Source organism: Megalopta genalis, chromosome 2 (assembly GCF_051020955.1).
Source record: "Megalopta genalis isolate 19385.01 chromosome 2, iyMegGena1_principal, whole genome shotgun sequence".
In the NCBI taxonomy this organism is placed as follows: domain Eukaryota; kingdom Metazoa; phylum Arthropoda; class Insecta; order Hymenoptera; family Halictidae; genus Megalopta; species Megalopta genalis.
In genome coordinates, this window is record NC_135014.1 from 39,214,166 (window position 1) to 39,236,233 (window position 22,068).

General features: G+C 35.1%; 1 protein-coding gene and 1 long non-coding RNA gene across 3 annotated transcripts; one reads left to right on the forward strand and one right to left on the reverse strand.

Annotated features, from left to right (window-relative positions):
• Nucleotides 1-1,592: 1,592 nt before the first annotated feature.
• LOC117219474 (uncharacterized) lies at nucleotides 1,593-3,168 on the reverse strand. 2 transcript variants are annotated; one of them, XR_004490030.2, is made up of 2 exons: nucleotides 3,029-3,168; nucleotides 1,593-2,606 (listed from the first exon to the last, which is right to left on the reverse strand). It is a non-coding gene; the product is annotated as an uncharacterized LOC117219474 (long non-coding RNA). The 2 variants fall into 2 exon arrangements; XR_013032825.1 differs by having other exon boundaries at nucleotides 1,593-2,900; nucleotides 3,029-3,161.
• Nucleotides 3,169-3,574: 406 nt separating this feature from the next.
• On the forward strand, nucleotides 3,575-21,260 carry LOC117219473 (uncharacterized). The gene is made up of 3 exons (XM_033468647.2): nucleotides 3,575-4,971; nucleotides 6,110-6,508; nucleotides 17,706-21,260. Exons 1-2 carry the CDS (start codon nucleotides 4,343-4,345, stop codon nucleotides 6,498-6,500), a joined length of 1,020 nt encoding a protein of 339 aa, XP_033324538.1. The 5' UTR covers nucleotides 3,575-4,342; the 3' UTR covers nucleotides 6,501-6,508; nucleotides 17,706-21,260.
• Nucleotides 21,261-22,068: the final 808 nt, after the last annotated feature.

Below are 22,068 nucleotides of genomic sequence, written 5' to 3' on the forward strand. Positions count from 1 at the left end.
AAGTCAAATGTGAAATAAACTATAAAAGATCGTAGGAAATCTTTAAACATATTTCACAATTGGAATGTGCTTCACGTCGAATGAATTAAAAAATTATGAGGAATATAAAAAATTGTGAATCAACTTCCGAAATTTTGTTGGCAAAACTTGTCAGAAAAATCACAATCGTGGTTAAACAGTGTTTTGAAACTGGTATTAATGCAGATACAAAATCATTTAATAAGTTATTAATATATCTGTTTGTTCAAATAAACAGATCAGTAATTAATATTCTTATATGTATAGTTTCCTTAATTTTTCACTGATAAGGAAATATTCTTATAAAAAACAATAGAAACATTTTAAGAATTTAATGGGATTGTCATATTAGCCCCAACCTATAAAAATAATTAAGAAAAAAAATATCTTTCAATGACCAATGAATTTATCAGAAGAATTTAAAAATCTTGTTACGCTATTTTTAATTTATTAATACTATGCATCTTTGTTTAACCTTCGTTGTTTATAATTCATGCGAACAATTGTTATTTTGCATAAAAATTCGCAGTCTTGTAATCACGCTTCACTACTGTCTAACGAATCTATACTTCACTGGGAACACAGTTAGTTAATCTGTAAACGCAAGTAAATAGTATCTTTTAATCCGATCCGAATCTCGATCATTGTGAAATCGTTGAAAACGGCAGATGCGTTGAAAAATATTGTTCTCCCGTTAGACGTAACTGATGTTAACAAAACGTACAAAGGGACATAAAGAATCGGATCAACGAAGTAATCCTTTTACTGGCTGAAAAACTATTCAGGGAGGTAAACGTGAAATGCAAACTCGAGTAGGTGCTTTGGAAAATACAGATCAGAAAATACGATTCTCAGGCTTAAGTGCTTTAAGGATCATCTGCATAATCTGCGATTGACACAAGCACCAGATTACGCCATAACCAGAGTTCTTAAATACTAACGATCCGATCTATGGTCGTTGATTTCTACCAATTTTAAGAAAAGGAGAACTTTTGGATCCTTCGAGTACAAGCCTTTGCGCATTGCACACGAGATGCTTGGAAAATAAATCTTCTTTTATAGTCGATAGGTTCACGTATAGATCTATTTTAAAGTAGTTAAGATAAATTGGAAGATAGCGCTACATGCTCGAAGAAGGTACAGCAAATACAAAAAAATATGAAAAAGGAAGATTATAGGGATTTAATGTTACAATAAAATATCGAAACCAGCAATCGCAAATTTGATTCAAGGATTAAACTTGTTTCAGTATTATAAGTCCTGTGAGTGACATTCTAAATAAATTAATTTGATATATTTGTGATACCGCATTTTCTGTTTATAGTCATTTTTAATGTTATGTACTTAATTTTTCACAACGTTTCCTTATAAAGAATACACAATTGAAGATTAAGTTGCATTTCTATTGCATGAAAAATAAATTTTTTTTTAGATCTTTTAATAAATCTTTTATTATTTTTATTACTTACGATAGGTTTATGTCAATGTATAGACCTATTTTAAACTAATTACAATAAATTGGAAGAGAGTGTTACAAACATGACGAAGGCGTTTAAAATACAAAAAAACATGAAAACAATTAAACTTGTTTTTAATAATCGTTCTTACAAACAAAGGGCTGTTCTTATAATTAATAGACCGGTCTTATAAATAAAGGACCGTTTTTATAAATAAAGTACAGTTCTCCTAAATAAAAGACAGTTCTTGTAAATAAGATACAGTTCTCGTAAATAATACATTTTTTTCTAAATAGGTGTCAGTTTTAAAACATGAATGTTTTTATTATGACAATTTATTCAAATTTTCATATGTTTCATTAAAGGCTATAAAATAACTAACGTGCTTTCTTAACCAGTTAACTGTTATTGACGAGTATACTCATTATGAAAAAACGACGAAGTATGCTCGTCCAAAGCAACTAACTGGTTAACAAATTATGAACTCGACTAAGTCACCAAATCATTGAAAATCATAGTGCTACCGAAGAAATAATACTGAGAAGAAAGGATACTCGGTTCTGAAAGGACCCGGAGGGAGGCAACGGGGTTGCATAAAGGGAATAGACAAGACTCGGAGATCGTTGTAGCAGGGTTAAAGCGTGCTCCATAAATTTGCCATAAACGTGGCAGCCTGTGCAATAAAGGACTTTCAACAATAATTGCTCGTGAAACATTGGCCGCCGATGGATTCCGTGCATAAAGTAAGCGTGCGCGCGTTCGCGCGTGCGCGCTCGCATATACGCAACTGGCACACGCTCCCCTCAGCATATGGTGCATGGTTAGGTCCCCCTTTTCAGTTCCGGGGGAGAAGAAACGAGGGGGCTGCGGCGCGTGCTCAAAATCCCCACCACCTTTTCCTCTTCACACAACACGCGTCTCCCTTTCCGTTTCTCCCTCCTTCTCCCTCTCTCTCTCTCTCTCTCTCTCTCTCTCTCTCTCTTTCTCCACTCTCTCTCTCCCTCTTTCTCATTCCACCCTTCGTCTTACTCGCTCCTCTTCTCTTTCTGTCGGTTTCTGTCCCTCGTAGGTCCTAATTCCCCCTGTGCCCCCTCGAACCAGCCCCTCGTCACTCTATACTGCGGCAAAATGCTGAAACGTAACCCATCTATCGGATGTCCGCGCTCATTCTGAACGCGGACGCCATGCGGTGCGTAGCACGGAGGTCTGATCACGAGCTGCAGGCATTCCTCGGGAGAAGTTCCGTGAAAAAGTGACCGAGATACACGTCGATCGGTTCAGGTGTCGCAAAAGGGCCCGATAGCGCGAAGGAATTCGAAATCGAGGAGGACCGGTGGTGTTGTCGACGATCCGCGCGCGGTTTCCAAGTGCGATCGGACCAACGAGCAAATGGACCACGGCGAACCTTGGAAATCAACCCGAACGCTGGACGAAGAAATTGAATGAAAACTCGTGGAAATCCCGCCTCGAAATCGTCGATCTCGCATTGTTCGATCCTTTGTCGCGTCACCGGCCGCGGCGCGTGCTTACCCCCACCATCGACCCGTGCTCACCTTTCGTCCTTCTTCTTTCGCTCCAGCATCCGATGACATATCGCCCATAGTTCACGGCGAACCATAGTTTCCGACGTTTCCGTTCGGGATCGTCACGATGCGAAACCCGGCACGGCTCCTGTTTGAAGAACACCTCTCCGATCGATAGCAGATATCGGTAATCTCGTCTCGCTCGATGTGAACGGACGTACTGTGACAGTGTGACGTTTGCCTCTGCGGAAACTTTCGTGCGACTCGGCTCAATGGTAACGATCTCGGACAGCTTGGTCGCTCGTGAGCCGTAATAGATTTGTGCCTTATACTCGACCAGCGAGTGACCTTAGACGTACGAAGGAAATTGGTTGCAAGTGCCTTAATAATAGTGCTAAGACGTGAACGACGTTTGTTTGTGTCGTTACAGATCATTAAGGTCGTTTGAATCTTCTACTTAGAATTGTTCGTGTGCTTTCATCTGGTGCTTTTATACGCCGAATACGTGTATATCCGTCGAGGAGCGTGTGTGATATCGCTTCGACCGAGCCGTGTCGCGGCGGGAATTTGTTAAAGTTTCGACCACCGGCGCCGTTCGACCGCATTAACAATTACGATCGCGAAACCGGCGGTAATTCGAAGAAATTCTGAAGAACAACTTCCAGCGAAGTCGACGACCGAGTGGAGGAGAATAGACGGTGACCTCATGCTTTACTTAAGTCTTAACCGGCAGCGAGACAATTGGATCTTGGTTCGGGTCAGCAGCTTCGTCGTTTGGTACAGAAGCCGTGGCCCATTGGAACTTAAAATCTATCATGCGTTTCAACAGTCGCCCGTCGGCTGAAGCTTGAACGACGCCGATTGAATGAAACCGATCGACGACAGGTTTGTCGACGACACGTTGTTCCCGATTTTATGAGAACGTTTTCATAGTCTCCCAAAGAATCAGCCTTTGCTGAATATATTTTTCGAAGCGCGTCGTTATTGTAGGATAATAAGAACAATCTTAGAAACGGTCGTTCTACACGATCGATAGATCCTCTGACCCAGATACAAGCGTGAAATCGAACAGTCGACCAAACGTCTGTGTCGACTATAGCCGCGATGATCAAGGGAAGAGCGTGTTATTTATAATTCCGTCAATTAAACTCGTCCTCGAAAAGCATTAGAGTCGATAAACTACCCATCGACTCGTTACCATTCTCACGTTACTAGCTTCTTCCATAGCTTTCGCGGGTAGAAGGCACTAGATTTTAAGAAGAACCATTTTATGTCGAATATCGTTCGCTGGGTGAACCTTTGAATGTGTTCCCGGCCCTCCGACGCCGCGATAAACGAATCACGATGACGACCATGGGTGTCACGGTGTTTTGCAACCGAGTGCAACTGAACGGCAGCGACCAGGAACAAGTGATGCTTCTGAGGACTCTGCAGGACAACGAGAGTAACATAATCGGCAACCAGACTCACCTGGTTGTTCCCAAGAACAACAACAACACCAGCAACATGAACTCGAACTCAGTTCTGCCGCCTTACGACCCATCCAGATTGAAAAAACACGGGAAAAATGGGCAACCGCCGCCGGTCGCAGTCGCGAGGAGGAACGCTCGCGAGAGGAATCGCGTGAAGCAAGTGAACAACGGGTTCGCAACGCTGAGACAACACATACCAAGCCACATCGCTGCAGGTTACGGAGACAGGGGGAAGAAGCTGTCGAAGGTGGAGACCTTGAGAATGGCCGTCGAGTACATCAGGGGGCTTCAGAGGCTGCTGGCGGAAGCTGACGGCGTTGAATACGACAGTTCTGTCGGCGTCGGTCAGTGTGTACCTTCGCCCACGAGCAGCGTCATTTCCTCCAGTCACAACGGATCCGGGGAGAGATTGATCCTCGAGGACGACGTACTCGCAGGCGATGAGGATAACAGCGAGCAGCTGGACGAGGACGAGGACAACAGGAAGCAGAAACAGTCTAGGTAAATTCGCCGCGGCAGATGTTGGCTCACAGAAATTCAGGTCTGCCGTATGCAGTGGAACCTACATTAGTCGGAGCTTCGATATCGGAATTCTCTTCTGTCCGAATGCATTTCACGTGCAATCGGTTCTGTCTGACGCGAAACTTATACAAAACGATTTAATGTAGAAATGAAGATGGAATCTGATAACCAACAGGGACGTTTGTGAACCTGTAACATTCAAAAATTATGAAACGTTGCACATAAGTCGAGTACACTGTGCACGATACAATTGTATATATTTTTGGCAATCGTACACGGTTGGGAGGGATGAGAACAGTGTTAGAAACAATTTTTATGTTCCCCTTTTTCGTGAAATATCTCAAGAACAGCAAATGTTAACACTAAACCATACTATAACAGAATGATCGGTCACAAGTTTTATTTTAAAATTGTTGGAATTGTACGATTTTTTTCTAGGAAAGGGATCAAGAAATTTGTTATAATAATTCAAGCATGTATTACGATAAATATGGCGAAAAGTCTAAGTAAATTCAATCTTATCATTATTCTACGGCAACGCATGTCGCTCTTACTGCTCTATAGGTTTAGTATTAAAAAAATGTTGAAACAAACATTGCATCGTTTCAATTCAATGTTAGATTTTATATTTTTGGTTATAAAAACTGTCTGCACAGTTCGGTAGACACAATAAGAAAGTGCAATTTTTGTTGCAACATGTTTATTGTTTTTGACATATTTCGCGAAAAAGAAAATATTGAAATTACTTGAAGGGCTACTTTTATCTCTTTAAACCGTGCATCATCAGCAAAAAATATATCTCTGTAATAAACATTGCATTACATTATGTTTGGTGTGTTTGGATTTTGTATGCTCACAAATGTCTCCCTAATCTTCTTTAGGAAAAGGAGTTACGATTGTTCGAGTCTTGCACTTCGTTTTTATAATTGTTGGCAACTAATTGTTCGCAACTATAAAAATGAGCCGCGAGGCTCAAATAATCGTATCTCCTCTTCCTAAATTGCCCATTTTTGCTTACCAGCTGAAGGAAAATTGGGGAGAATTTACTGTAACTGTTTGACTATCCAAGTGTTCCAGTGTATCTGTCCAGAATTGAAACTTTTGTTTGATTTTTCAGATTGTCGCCAAATCGAAGAGCAGTCCCCTCGCCGCACGATTATTACGCTTCTTCGGTAGGAGACGAGGAGAACCTGGAGTCGAGGACCCGGTCGAGCGCGCATAATTTCTCTCGACTCTCGCCTAACTCGGTGGCATCTCCGCCTTCGGAGTATTACGGCCAGAACGAGGAGAACCTGGAGCCGCAAATCCTGTCGCCGTACAGCGGCGGAGACAGCGAGGAGGGTGCAGCCACCGTTTTCGCAGCCAGCCCGGAAACCTTTTCCGGCGCGCTGTATTATAAACAGGAGATCACCGAGTCCGGTGAATTCATGGATGTAGTCAGCTGGTGGGAACAGGAGCAGACTAAGATGGTTCACCAACAACACACGCAACGCCTCACGCACGTCTAATCAGAACGGTGAGATTCGCTTTCCTTTTTATTAATTCTAAATTGCTGAAGAACGAAACATTCGACATATTGTTTATGTGTATAATAGGCCATCCTATAACAAACTAGTTCGTTATATCATCAATTCATTATAGAATACACTAATTGATATTGATATACGACATATTTCGTGATTGTTTATGTGTATAATAGGCCATCCTATAACAAACTAGTTCGTTATATCATCCATTCGTTATAGAATACACTAATTGATATTGATACACGGAGTATTAAAAGAAAGTAGTTCAATACTTTTAGGATTTATAGTACTCATCGAGGGAAAAAAAGAATCAACATAAGTTCAAAGATCAATGCTTTTCGTCAGAAAATCGACTTTTATTTGTTTCTGTATTAGTTTCTAACATTGTATCTATGAACCTTCTCTGTCACAGTAAGTTTTTTATATGTTCTCCCTCTGTTGCAATTGAAAGTTTGCATCTACGGAGCATTGATCGGCGTATATCTGCAAGTATTCCTCTCAAACCTCGTACTGTTTGATTGAAATTCTTTTATATTCATTATGGTTGATGATTAGACCATTGTTTTTAAGGGTTCTCGAAAAATAAATCTAATGGGTTTAAACCAGGAGATCGAGGAGGCCATTCTATTGGACCTCTTCGCTCTATACAACAATCTACTACCTACTACGAAATTTCCTACAGCAAAGTAGGTTTGTATTTATGAAAGTATTCCTGATGTGTCATGTCTCGCAGAGGAACTCACTCACGTTGTCGAATATTCTTAGATATCAAAGGTCGATTTTCTGTCGAAAAGATTGATTTTTGGACCCATGTTGATTGGACATTTGTTACTCTTCTCGGTTAGTAGTATAACTTTTAACGCGCTGTATGTTCTCAATATTTACAAACGCTATCAAAATGTAGTAAACTTGTAATCGTAACGAAGTCTCTCATTGACTGATGTTCCATAGTGTTATCTTACGAGAAAATTGATCATTTTTTACTCTAATCAATAACAGCATGCACAAAGATTATATAATACGAATTATGTTATTTTTGGAAGAAAAAATTCATCTCTGAAGGATGAATTCATTCAATAATTCGAGTTTTGTTCGAAAAGTGATCGATCGGCGAACCGGATGAGCGAGAATAGAAAAGAGCAGTGTGTAATTGTTCGTTGTCCTCGTACATTCTTAATAGATGAAGCCCATAGTAATTTAAGTGGAGTGAAACGAGCAACAGGGATGCTGATCGAAACGCCACGGCGCACGTGACAACTACTCCGGACTCCGGAGGAAGCGTCGCCAAGTGGAAACTCGTGTTCACCGCTGCGCTTCCTCTCGAACACGTGCTCTACCGGCGACGCTCCCGAAAATAAACTTTACGCGTTGTAACCACTTTGCGAAGTGCGTGGCGACGTGACACTTGGCTGCCTGTAATTATTCCGTACGACAGACAAAAGAGTGTTAACCTCTTACCACGTCATCTTTTCATTTTAACCGAAAAGGTTACTCAAGAGGGTAAATCGTCTTGACTATCTTGAAATGTGCCACCTCTTTGAACATTTTTTAAAGATAATTAATAAGTGAAGCGCTTCGGTTTTTCACAGATAATGCTGACATAACGTTTACCTTCATTTTCAATCCTTTTTTAAACATAATAATGAAAATGTCAGAATTATTCGTTGTTTTTAATACAGGTTTTTATTAGTACATTATTGGATTGACGCCATCGCTGACAAAAAATGGAATGTTCGAAAAGAAAAAATTTCTTTTATTTTTTACCTAGAAGGTACTGTTGAAAGTGCAGCATGAAATTTGTAGAAAATTCTATCATTTGTAGAAATGGCAGCAGATGTAATGGAAAAATCACTTTTTACCTTAGAAAATTAACTTTGTTCATCTTTAGTTTAATAAATATTTTGGATGTCTGAAAAATCCTACACTGCATTTTAGACCTGTAGCTCACAATCGGACAATGAACAGCTACTGAAGAGGTTTGCCAAGTATGGTGTTAATCGGCTTATTGGTTTTCGATGTACTGTGTTCACCAGCTCGGAAAATCTCGTCTCAAGGAAAACGGGAGTCGTTCTTTTTCAAGAGCAAAAGCGGCGTCGGTTCTCTGAATTTGTATTTAATGCATCGAGATTATATTATATTTTTAATATATGATATATATTTTTACTATATGATATATATTTTTAATACATGAAAGCATCAAGCTTCATCCAGATAGGCCATTCGGTATTTTGAAGCCGTCAAAGTAGAGGGGACTGCTTAAAGTATACGGTTGCGGTCTTTATCTCGCGATAAGATTAAATGCAAGTGCGTACTTGTACTGCTGCTCAAGAAGTAAGTTGTTGTTCAGGAGAACATGTGACAGAGAAATTTCAAGTTCACGCTGGCTCGATCCATTTCGGCGTGTGGCGCTACATTAAAGGCAAGTGGGCAGCCATAAACGGAAGTGGCTCACCGTTTTGCCATATGCTAGGTTCCCCGAAATATCTCGCTTCTAGACCTTCCTTAATCTTTTAGGTCTCCAATTGCCCGCTATTGATCCGCTTCCTCCTTATGGATCACACATATGTCGCTTGTACTGTGAACAGGCTTTATTCTATTTAGGTTAGTGCTGCGAATGGATTACGGCACAATTAATAATTTATTTGTAATCAAGTTTTAAACATATAATAACAAATTACTCGACACTCTTATTGATGCTCTCACAATACTCTTTACTTTCTTATTTCTCTTTCTCTCTCTCTCTCTCTCTCTCGCTTCTTCTCTCTCTCTCTCTCTCTCTCTCGCTTCTTCTCTCTCTCTCTCTCTATCTATCTATCTATCTATCTATCTATATATCTATCTACTCTACTCTACTCTACATTCTCTTACAATTTGTTCTCACTCACTTACGCTTTGTTCTCTCACTACTTTTGTTCACTCTCTCACACTCATACTACTCTCGTCCTTCATTCTGATTGACATTCATACAAGTCTCACGCCAAATTCTCTATCGTACCACAATATTTACTTTCACCTATTCTCACACAACTACACATCCTGATTATCAAACTTACTCGCCACGTCATTTATAATGTTTTACGTTAATCAATGATATTCTGTGGTTTTCTTTTCCACAAGTGCAAAAGAAAAATTCGACTCGATTTATAGTGGAGTTCGAGACATTGTTAACAAATCAATATTACTGCTTATCGGATGAAAATATTAGGTGGCTTTTACGTTTCTAAATTCGATTATATACGTTTTTATTTAATTTCTACATTTTTCAGTATTAATTTACTTGTCGGTATAAAGTCTCCTTTATTTCACACAATTTTTAATTTACAAGATTCTAAATATATTGTACATACTAGATTCACATACTAAATAACAATTACCATTAACCGAACATATTTTCGTCATCTTTTGTACTTTCATTTGCGATTGAAACAGGTTGTGACAAATACAATTTCTTTATTGGCGCAAAATGACGCTCTCTAAATTGCCAATGAATTTACAAAGACGCAAAAAAAGATGTGCCTCATACAACACATGTTCGCACTTATTATGTTCGTATTAAACTTTTCACTTCTTTTAGTGTGTATGCAACGACTTTTTTCATGTTGCTTATAACATTAATGTGTCCCGCTTATGACTAACCCAAACAGAGTTGTCTCATTAATAACACATAACTATCATTTATAACTAAAACCATTTGAACCAAAATATAATTGTTATGAACGACGGTTTTTTATATTAATCGTAACAATTACGGTCGGTGCAGTAAATATTGCATGCGCATAAGCCGGTACGAAATCTTGTTAACACATTCTATATATATATATATTTTATATATATTTATTTATTATATATATATTTTATATTATTATATATATATATTTTTTTTTTTCTAAGGTTAACAAGATTTCGTACCGGCTTATGCGCATGCGATATTTACTGCACCGACCGTAATTGTAATTATATAATACAACGCAGCCCTACAATGTTACTAATGCCGAAAAGTATAGGGAAGTCATTCTTAGGGTTAATTGAAGTATACGTTCGAAATATTACATAAGGCGGGGATAAGTGCAAAGTATTGAAAGAAGCACATCGGCGATGTTCGCGCGGCAAACAGGGCGATATCAACGTGACCGGGAGCCAAGGAACGAATTTATTAAATTAATTTGCCGCGGCGACGCATCTCGTAAATTTCGTAGATGACCTCACTTTATAATTGTCGAGAATTGCTCGGTCGCTCGTTCGGTCTCGCGTGAGACTTGCTACTCCCTAGGATGTACATTTTTATTGGTACTTTCTTCGGGAACTACGCTTCTGGTATTCCGAAATTTCTTGTGAAACGATCCTCGTCTGTGCGCCCATTAAAAAAGGTGGCCGGAGCATTGCCAGAAACGGAACATTATTTTAATTTGTATGATTGACAAAGAGAATTCCTTTTAAAGCCGAACCAGTTGAACAGGATAAAAGGAGAAATGGATGAAAGAAAGGGAAGTTCATACGTGCCCGAGTATTGTACACATGTTGCTCATTTCTCTTCGACTGTCGTTTCATTAAAAGAATCGAGGATGCGCAGGAATTTAGTATAGGAGAATGTGAAAGTGTCTCTAGTTATGCAGGCCGACCTGTCCGGTAAATGAACAATTTATCCCTTGCACTTAAAACCATTTTAACTTTAAATCCAGAACAGTTTACCTGATCTACAGTATTTCCGTTTGTTATTCATACAACAGTTACACTTGATAAGCGTTATTTTTTCTTATAATACCAAAAATGTTCATTCATTAGGATGTGCTCATTAATTGGACTGATAATCCTATAATGAGAAATTAATTTCAATATCTACCAAAATCTATGAAAATCTAAGATTTTTACCTAAAATTTAATTAATTTTGTGAATCATAATGATCACATCTAAATGTGTGAGACAGTTGTACACAATTCCTTCAAGGTTGTTCCAAAAATTTTTGTAAATTTTGTATGTCGATAGATGGAATTAAAATGTATGATCATCGATTTCATTTTATTCCGGTCTATTAAAGCGAAAAATAAGAACGATTTTTAAAGTGGAGCCCTATTCTCCAGTTTCCTATGTGACATATGGTAGTCGTTCACTCGTACTTCTTAATCGCAGTGCTAGCCACATGGCAACGAAAGTCTGTCTTCAATACTTATGCTCTTCATGAATGTTTCAACAAAGTTACGAATATATGAACAATTTAAAATGCTTCTTTGTTGCTACTTGTGTGATTCTTTTTAGTATCGCTGTTTTGAATTTATGTTAACATTGTTATGTTATAAGTTAATTTCCAACTGTTTCTAAAGCTGTATTTCATAGTGTGCAGAAACGAAATTATTTATTTCCTTTTGTACTTTATTAGAATCCCTAATTTTTCATGTTTTGAATCATGTATTACTAAATTTCACAATTTTATATGTCACCTATTCATATCACTATTTTTACAATTGTTTGTTGTAATCATTGTTTGGACATCAATGTCGAAGAGTAATTTTAAAATCACTCCACTTTTTGCATTACAATTCTCCCTTATTATATTCGTATTATATTCGTATAATTATATTTCAATGATATTGAATGCATAAAATTGTTGTAACGATTGAACACCGCTTTAAATACACAACGTCCGCGAAGTTGCAATAGCGTTTACGAAGTTTTTAGGTTTGAAATGATTGTCTGGAAGTTTTTTCGATGAACACTCGCTCGCTGCCCATATGTTGAAGAAAACTCCAGGGCGCCTTATGGTAGCCTTCAGACAGCCGAGTTGCAAGTCGATACGTGCACATGCATCAAATATTATATCTGAATGGCTGCATGGCACGTGGGTAGCGCACGATTCTAACGAAAGCATGATTTCTATTTGTGGCTCCCTAACCGCCCGACATTTTTTCATTTTCTGCATGGGAACGCCATAACCTCAGTTCCGCAAAACGCCATATGCAGATATAACATTTAAAATTGTAATCTACAAAAATAGGAAATAAATTTATATTTTATAATATTCTGTATTGATCGTGAAATATAAAATGAACAACATAGTGCCATCTTAAAGGCACTATGAAACACTATGAAGAATTTTTAATTTAAAAATGTCAATTACTTTTCATTTCATTTTAATTTGTTAAAATGATTAAAGAAATAATGAATTTGCCATTTAATTTTTATTTCTTGCAATTTTATTTTATATAAAAATCCGCAGTCTAGTAATAAATAATACATCACTTCTGTTTCATTCTGTTCAATTCAAACAGAATTAGTTACCAAGGAGCATCTCTAGATACTCTTTTAAGGTATCTCTTAAGCTATTATTAGGAAAATAATCGATGCTAATATAATTAAGAAAAATCATAATATCCTGTGGCAACATCCGTCTTGGCTCTATTATTGCTAGCAATGCGAAACTTCATGTTTATTGCTATTTTCTTGGATTATTACATCTTATATGTAGAGCACAGAATGAACAAAAAATTTGATTTTGCGTATTAAAGCATTCTTTTTGATAAAAATGAATGTAAACATGTCTTTTATTTCGTTTACGCAAATGTTCATTTATATTTTACAAATGTTCAAATAATTATGATTTCTAACACATTTAAAACTACTTATACATATAAAAAGTTAGTTCGATTCTCAAATAATAGTGTAATGGTTGTTGGAACAAGTTCCATGTTAAGAAAGTTAAATGATTTTCATAGAACACTATGCGATTTTTGCGCGTGTTGCGTCAGTCAAAAAAGAAGAAACATTGAGCAATGCTTGTGATTTACGATATTGTGGCGACATTATTACTAAAAATATCATTCTCCATTACTTCTCGAAAAGCCGGAAGCGACATGACAAAATTTCTTCCTTAACTAATGATCTCGTGTCGTTCCGTGCGCCCAGTGAAATTTCTCGAGGTTGGTAAAAGTACAGCGACGCATTAACCCTGCCGTTAATCGGCCATATTTTTCTTCGGGACACGTGACATACAGCACGCGATTACATTTACTTGTAAATGATAGTTACAAATGTTACACGGACGATCGTAATGGATGCTGTTGCAGGAAAGTGTAACGAAATCGTGTCAGTGTGTTCGTCTTGGTCGGACAAAAATGTGGTCGATTAAGTTTCACCGTTAACCGATCATCGCGTTAATTCATTTAATACGTAGTGGTTTATGTTATCGCGTGTAAAACTTTCGAAAATTTGACAATTTCTGTAACCTTTAACGAAGTGATAATATACTATTGTGTAATATACTTTCTCAACTATTCGAATCAACTTTACTTATCAATTTCTACACGAATAGAGCTGCTGATAGCTCTTTGTCTATTGCAAACACAACAAATTTAAATAATTTTAGTTTATTTTATATTTATTATTATATATTATTATATATATTATATATATTATATTTATTATTTAGTTTATTTTTTATATTGTCTTATATTATCAATATTAATTACATTGTCTTATATTATAAATTGTAGGAAATAGATCGACAAATTTATTATTCAGAGTCGAAATTTTAAACGCGTTTATTTCATAAAGGTTCGGTGTGAACTGTTTCAACATTGATTCGCCTTTTGTCAAAACGAATAAACATCATTCTACAGTTCATTCTACACAATATAATATCAATAATAATTATATTGTCTTCTATCAATACAATATCAGTATTAATTATACTGTTTTATATTATCAATATAATATCAATATTGATTATATTGTCTTAATACTAGAACTACCAAATCAGTAAAAATGGCTGATTTTCTATTTTACAATTCTTGATGTTCTACAAATCTATGAGAAATTTTTAAAGTAATTTCTTTGTTCAAGTATATATTATAATAAGTTTAAGAATGAGTATAATTAGAATTATAAGTATTAATTTAATTTAAAATTATTAAAATTAGAGTTGTAAGTAGCAGAAATTAAAATAAATCGAATTTTGCCACATAATTTAGAATTATAGGTATTAAATAAGAAGTTTAAGTAAATCGAATCTTGCCGAAATTTACAAAATCCAATTTTTTAATTTTCGCTGTAGGTTCAGATAAAAAAGTTGAAAAAGCACCATTTTTTAATTCTGTCATCATGCAAACCGATTGCAAATTTTGTAAACTATCTTCAGCCACTGTTTAGTACACCAATCCCTCTGACATCCTAAAAAAATTGAGATCGCTTGGCCAAATTATAAAAATGTTACAACGAATGCTTTGTACACCGACTGTACAATTCATCGCAGTTAGGCCTCGGTACTTTTAGTGTAAATCGAATTTTACATTACCAGAATATAATTTATATAATAAATAATAATTATTAAAAAAATAAATAATAATAATTATTAATAATAATTTTTTTTATATAATAATTTTTTACAAACTTAGTAGTTTTCGAGTAGAATGATCGTAAATATATGAATAGTCTGCGAGTGTAATTAAGGAGACATTAATGACGATCGATCCAAATTAAAAGATTCTAAAATTAGGTTTATTATCCGCAATCTACATATTTACAGAGCACAACTTGATACTACTTCTACAAAATAATTAACCTCTTAGCTGTTTAGGTTAGTTTTCAAGAAATATTACACACATTTTATTACAAACTGTTTTAAAGTTATTCTAAAATGTCCGTACGAATACGTTTCATAATAATTGAAATAGTCAAATGAGTGTACTTTACAACATAAATACTTGCAATGTCCCTACAACCAGGCCTAGGCAGATTTTATTTGAAATAAATATAAAAAATAACTACGTATTTGAAATAATTTATTTCAGACCGTTGTTTGAAAATAAGGACTGCTTATGACGAATATCTTTGTCATACACAGCTAAAGGATTAATGTTTTGAAACTGACGATTGTAACATGGTTATTATAAATATTGCTAGCACTGGGCGACATAATTATTATTTATTAGTATCTTTAGACAATCATGGAACTCTAAATATCGTCAGTAATTTCAAAAAATTATAGTATTCATTTACAATGGCACACAATAATATTAATAGCCTCGTGATAAATTCCAGTCTTCGTGTTCTTGTTTTGTGCTGAAAACGTTTAATCTACGGTACGTATAATCATCCTGAACTGGCGCGTCAGTGTTGATGCGAACGCAGTCACATTTCCATGCTGGTAATGTTTATTGATAAGATAGCACGGATGCGGGTTACCAGCATGACAGTCCTTTAAATTTTTTTGTTCGTTACGAAGCAAGTCGAAGGAGAAGAACAACGGGCGATCATTTTAACCACTTATCTATTTTTACGTCGGTATTTTGTTCCTTCAGTTGAAGAAACATGATGAATTCTTTTTTCTTGTCTCTGCAGAACTATTAAGAGAATGTGAAACAAACTATAATAGTCATTGACTAGGAATGAACTGATTTAGAAATTTAATGAAAAGCGTGTACGCTAGGTAGTGAAAGTTTTTATTTATTTTGACTAAATTGTATACTTAATAAACGTAACGTAATTATTATGTTTCTGTCATCTGTTATGCATTTCTGAAGATTATTGTATAGAAATTCAAGTAGAGCAAAAAATTATTTTTCCAATCAGGCGATTTCTTGCGGTAAATATAAAAGGTAGGTATCATTAACATTTTAATTGGATGATTTTTCGATTCGGGAGAGTTAAGAAGACATAATGTAAGACAAATCAAATTTACATAATTATGATATCATATAATATGTGATGTGTATAACGTAAATATATTATAGTTTGTGGTAACTATACTGCGGATAAATAAATGTAAATGAAAATCGTCTGTATCAATCGCAAGGCATAAGAGCCAAGTGCAATTATTTTTCTTCTTTAAATACCTTTAAATACCTATTTTTAATTTCTTTTAATCTTTTCATTATTTTAAATCCCACTCGGCCATATTTACCATAAATGCATAAAATTCGCAATTTAATGATGACGAACATGAGCGATCGTTAATTTGTCGTTCACAATCAAAGGTTAACTTCTGTCGATATACAGACTTTCTGGTGCTACAAAATGTATTGTTTAAATTTTCGTTCCAGGCTCTGACAAAAAAGTTAAAAAAAATCATCTTTTTACTTTTTTTCTTAATTTCAATAATTTGTTTAAACATTGTGTAATAAACTAGCTCCTGTAATGTGTCAAGAACATTCGTATTGTCAAGAATTGAAAAAGTTCCCAAGGTGTCCAAATATTATATGAGTGACTATATTTTACGTGCACAAAAACCTGTTTCACGTAAGCAATATCATTTTCGTCACGGAGTTTCGGGAATTTTCCCGCTCTTTTCCGGAAGACAGCGGTTTTTCCCACGATCTTCAGGGTCGTGCCCACAAGATTTGTCCGTTTACGTATTTAATTCTTACCAATCCAGGTAAATAAAAATCTCCGCGACGGGAGAAACACAATAGCCAGATGGCTCGATGTCCCAGCATTATACTGAAGCATCCCTTGTGCTGGTTACTTCCCCCAAAGCGTCCTGAAATCATAAGTATACAGAAACTGATTTCGGAAATAAATTTCAAAGGGAAGATTTCTGAGGGTTGTGTAGCTACGTTTCATTCACAGAAAGTCCATTAGGTGTTGGGGAAAGTTCTTACTCATTCGATTATCTTTCTTCTGTTACTTTCTTTTACAGTTTCATACATCAATTCCTTGCACTGTAACAACGAGTCAGACTCTTCATGAAGATTTCTTGTATAATCTATTTAATATTTATTTAAATCAAAGCAAAATTTGATTTTTCTCTTGTCAAAATTTAGGAATGATACAAAATGACGACTTACAACAAACGAAAACTGACCAAATATTACTAGTTTTTGTTAAACCTACCAAAAAAACTTGTTTCTTTTTTCATAAATAAATACATTAAAAGTAAGATTGAATGATAGATTAAAAAAATTTAAGAATTTAGAAGTCGTTATATGTAGAAGTTAATATGTAGTATTAAAGTTATTGAATAAATGCATGCGATCAATAATCCAATGAGTTTAATCTCAAGTAAATAACTCGATCATTCTCGAAACCTGTTTCATATTTCATTTACATGAGCGCTTAAATATTGATCAGAAGAGAACCGAATAATCGTCATACTTAACAGGTCATTATTAGAAATCACCATCGCGAGTAAGCCACGTCAAGCGATATAATTACAATGATGAATTGAGGTTGATTTACGTGTGTCTTCTCTGTTACAGATTCGCTCAAAAGCTGGAATCTCGCAGGGTCGATCTCAAGAAGCACGGAGGAAGAATTGAACGCGACTTCGGTCGGAATCGGATGTTTTCAAGGACGACGACAAACTGTACTTACTGCACACAGTACTTGCTCAGGGTAGTCAGCACTGCCTATGACGTCTTTCCGTTTTTTCTTCCCGATTGCGTATCCAGGAAGTCATTGCCATTATTCCATGTCAAATCGTTTCTCGCATCGAACGTACTGATACAATTGATTTGGTTTTTCATCTCGCAGTGGTCAATTCGAGTAAATTGACCTGGCGACAGAGGTGGGCAAAATTTTTCATTCGAACAAAACTAGTAAAGATAGTGACTTTTACTCACATCTACAAGGTTATAAACCTTTGAAGAGGGGTGATCCCTGAGGTGATTTGAAGTAACTTTTTCCTTTGCGAAAATTTTATCCGCGGCGTTGTTAACAAATTATTAATGAAAGATACGCAGCCAATGCGGTGTCGCACTTATCTTGGGGCGGGGCGATATATATATATATATATATATATATATATATATATATATATATTCGCTCTTTGATTGGTGCGTGTTTTCCGTTAATAACTCATTAATAAATTCGCGGAGGGCATTTTTGCTAAGGAAAAAATTATTTCGAATGATCTGCGGAATCTCCAGGATCCCTGTGCATTTTTACTCATCTAAATCGAAAAACATTGCATTTTCTGAATAAAGTTTTAACTGAAATATTTGGTCGAGTCGTAAATAACTTCCGATGCAGCTAGGTAAAAACTACTTGATCGTGTTATGAGTCACTGGGACAAACGGATTTTTGCTTCCACCGAATAAATAAGGGTAGAAAATAAATAAAGTAAAGAAAAAAAACAAAAAGTAAAAAAAAACAAAATAAATGTCTCATAAAACAACGGACATTATTTCTGACTCGACCTAATAGAAACTCATGTTCATGTGCATGGTGTGCATTTGCTCACCTTCGGCTGCTGAAAATTTAATCTGTATAGTTGTAAGGTCTACCTGATAATGAACATTCAATTCAATTTCAAGACATCTACGAGAATTCGATTTTTGTAAGTGTCTTGGAATTATCGAGATGAGTGGTGTTCGTAATCACTGTCGTTTTAATTTAAAATCTTGTTGACTATACTGTTCGTTGCGAATAAGGCTGGACCTGACATGACCATTTACAGCAATTTATCTCTACGCGTAATTCATCATGTTTTCTTAATCTCTAAAAGTTTCCTGAAGAAATTGCTCAATGTTTGACTAAATAATAACAAATTAAGTAGAGAAATAATGGAAGTATCTTCGAAATATGGGTTATGTCTACGTTAAAAAAAACACGTGAATTTCTCGTATCAGACTCAACCTTATTCTAAGTGGACAGTTGTTTTAGGGAAATATTAAAATTCGAAAATGATATTTTATGAATTTCGTAAAGTGTGTACATAATAGGGAGGCAAGCCGGTAATCTTTAATATCATATTTCTCGTTGGTAGGTGCCTTTTGTAATGATAATAATAATATTAATAATAATAATGATCATGATAATAATAATATTAATGATAAACGAAGCAAGCAATAAACGAAAAACTCAAATTCAATGAATAATGTTCGATCGCTTTGAGGAATTCGAACTGCATCGATGTTCTTCTGAAGAAAAGAGGACTGTGTTAATTATGCGTACAATTAATAGATAATTCTAATGCTTCTCATCGGACTACGAGTTGAGAGTGTGCCGTTGTGGAACAAAATCAAAGGATATTAATATGTAAACGTGCCTTAACCGGATTTAAGTCGATTTTAACAAAGAGGCGAAACTATTTTTTCTACTCCAGGTGGTTTTTAACAAATATTTAAGAAACATTTCGTTATTTATAGCTACTAACCGTATCTGATGTCGTCCATTAATAAAGACAGAAACAACTTCAGATATTAATTTTCATCTTTGTATTTGTATACAATGCGTACGTAGCATTTTGGTACCTGTATATATGCATAGACATCGAAATTGTGTGTAATTGTTTTCATGAAGAAGGAACACGTTGAAAGATATAAGCTGCCACAGAAAATTTTACAATTCTAGTCAGTTTGTACATTTTCAGAATGTCTTTAGCGAGCATAAATTATACAAACGTTCGTTACAAAGTCGAACGCATTTGACTTATTTTACATGTCATAATTAAATAATTCGCAAGAACTTGAATAAAAACGCGGAAGAACTTTTAACTCGTGACATCTTCCGTTCTGCATCAGTCTATGCGGAATCACAGATTTCATGTTTAATCATAAAGTTGGCGTGATTGCTACGATGTTGTATTCTTTAACTATCTTACACAGTATAATAAGGAAGTAACAAATAGAACTCGTTGCATATATAAATATCTTATCGTTACTGCCATTTACATCATCGTTAAAAATAAAGGAAGGTGATAGACCTGTTGTGTCTCGGAATACTTAATAGGAATATCTCATGTTATTTAAACAGCTCACTGAAATATTTCAACAGTTTTAACTAACCATTTTTCAAACAATTCCGACAACTTCGAACATTATCAATTCGTTAATATTAGAAATTTCATATTTATATAAATATAGTATTATTTTTTACATTATATTAATATTATCATAATGTTTGTCACACACGTATACGACGCAGCTTATATATTTCAAACCAGAATAGTACACTTCTTTATGAAAATAATTCGTACAGCGTAACGAAGTATTTATTAACATAGGTAGATAGTTCCGAATTTTCGTCTAGTTTTTTTCCAATTACATTCTTAAACTGTTGAAAGTTTGATATGTACATGTGAAAGCGACCCGTTTGAAGAATCAAATTCGCATGCCAAGGAAAATCAGTTTGTACTTCAGAGCATTTAATTAATATGTCGATCGCCAATATTTCAGAAAACCATATTTTTAGAATTACTCTTCCAAAATTACGATGAGCTTTCAGAGTTATAGGTAATTGTTTAACACGAATAAATTTAATTATTTGGCGTTAGTGTCAACTGCTCATGAATATCATGGCTGTCAATGTGTCATCTACAATGTTACGGATAAAATTAAACCGAGCTACTTGTGCAAATGTCTACTTCTCATTAGTTCAGTATTAACAGTACATACGTAAAACGAAACGACTTACTTAATCTGTATAATATTGTTATAAATCATGCGTCGATTTGCTGATTATTTTAAGCTATTACCTTATACCTATTTGTACATCGTATCATTTTTATTGCCATTTAATTTCGACGATGTCAATTAGATTTTGCGTTAGCACGAAGTACTTGATGAATCTTTATTTAATTAAACAAGAATTAACGTTAAACAACGTCATGCCGACGTGCCTCCGACTTAATTATAAGTTGACGCGATAACGGAAACGAAACATCGTAAATTATTCGATATGCAAAACAGTACAATGAGTAGAACTCTGTAAATACAAGTGCCTTGATTAAGTCTATAATAAGCATTTTTTACTTATAAACATCTGTAACACTTTTTATGAAATATTTAAAATACATTTTATTATTTATACGACCTCGTTCTTATTCATTTATAATATCCTAAAATTTCAAAATATTTAGCATTCGTTATGATATTTTCCCCGACATATAATTTTGTAATATTCTGTACAATTGATTATCATAAAAAATGATCAATATCAAGTTGTGAGTTATGTGAGAATTAAAGAGTCAATTTACTTTTAGTGTATAAGAATAATTATTTGCGCCACTTGTGTGAGTATAACGTTATTCTATTTCTATTATTATATATTATTTACATATAATTTTGTTTTAATTGTAAAATGTTGCGTTATACAGATAACAAAATAGCAGTATATCAGTAAAATTGTGTTCAATGTTCTATCGATTCTGTGTGCTTTAAATAAACGAAAGTAAATACAGGAGAATTTGTTAAATTATTTATTTGTTTCTTATTTAAACCAAAACAGAAAGTGCGTTTTCGCATAAGACTATCTAGTAAATATAAATACTGTTTATATTGTCATTTAAACGGTATTTCTTGAAGTATACAATTAATATACCGAGTCTAATTAAAATTTCATTTTTATTTTCCATTTATTACAGGTTATTTTAGCAGCAAGTTGTTCACCTCTGTGAACATATTTTATGACCGCAGTTTTTCAGTGAATTAAGGCCTCTCTCCCACGAGTTACGGTCCCGATGGTAATTAAGAGCAAAGATCTTCCATGAATTTCGTTATCTTAATCCAGTTACTGCTCGCGAAAATATTTCACGAACTTGGAACGTAAAATAAATGGAGTCCGATGTTGATAAAGTTAAATGTTTATTACGTTTGAAAGGAATGTTATCAACGTTTATAA

What these genes read in the sequence shown, in the direction of transcription:
- LOC117219473 (XM_033468647.2), top strand. Translation starts at nt 4,343, where the DNA reads ATGACGACCATGGGTGTCACGGTGTTTTGCAACCGAGTGCAACTGAAC. An exon ending in AGGAAGCAGAAACAGTCTAG is followed by an intron (nt 4,972 to 6,109) that starts GTAAATTCGCCG and finishes TTGATTTTTCAG; the next exon opens with ATTGTCGCCAAATCGAAGAG.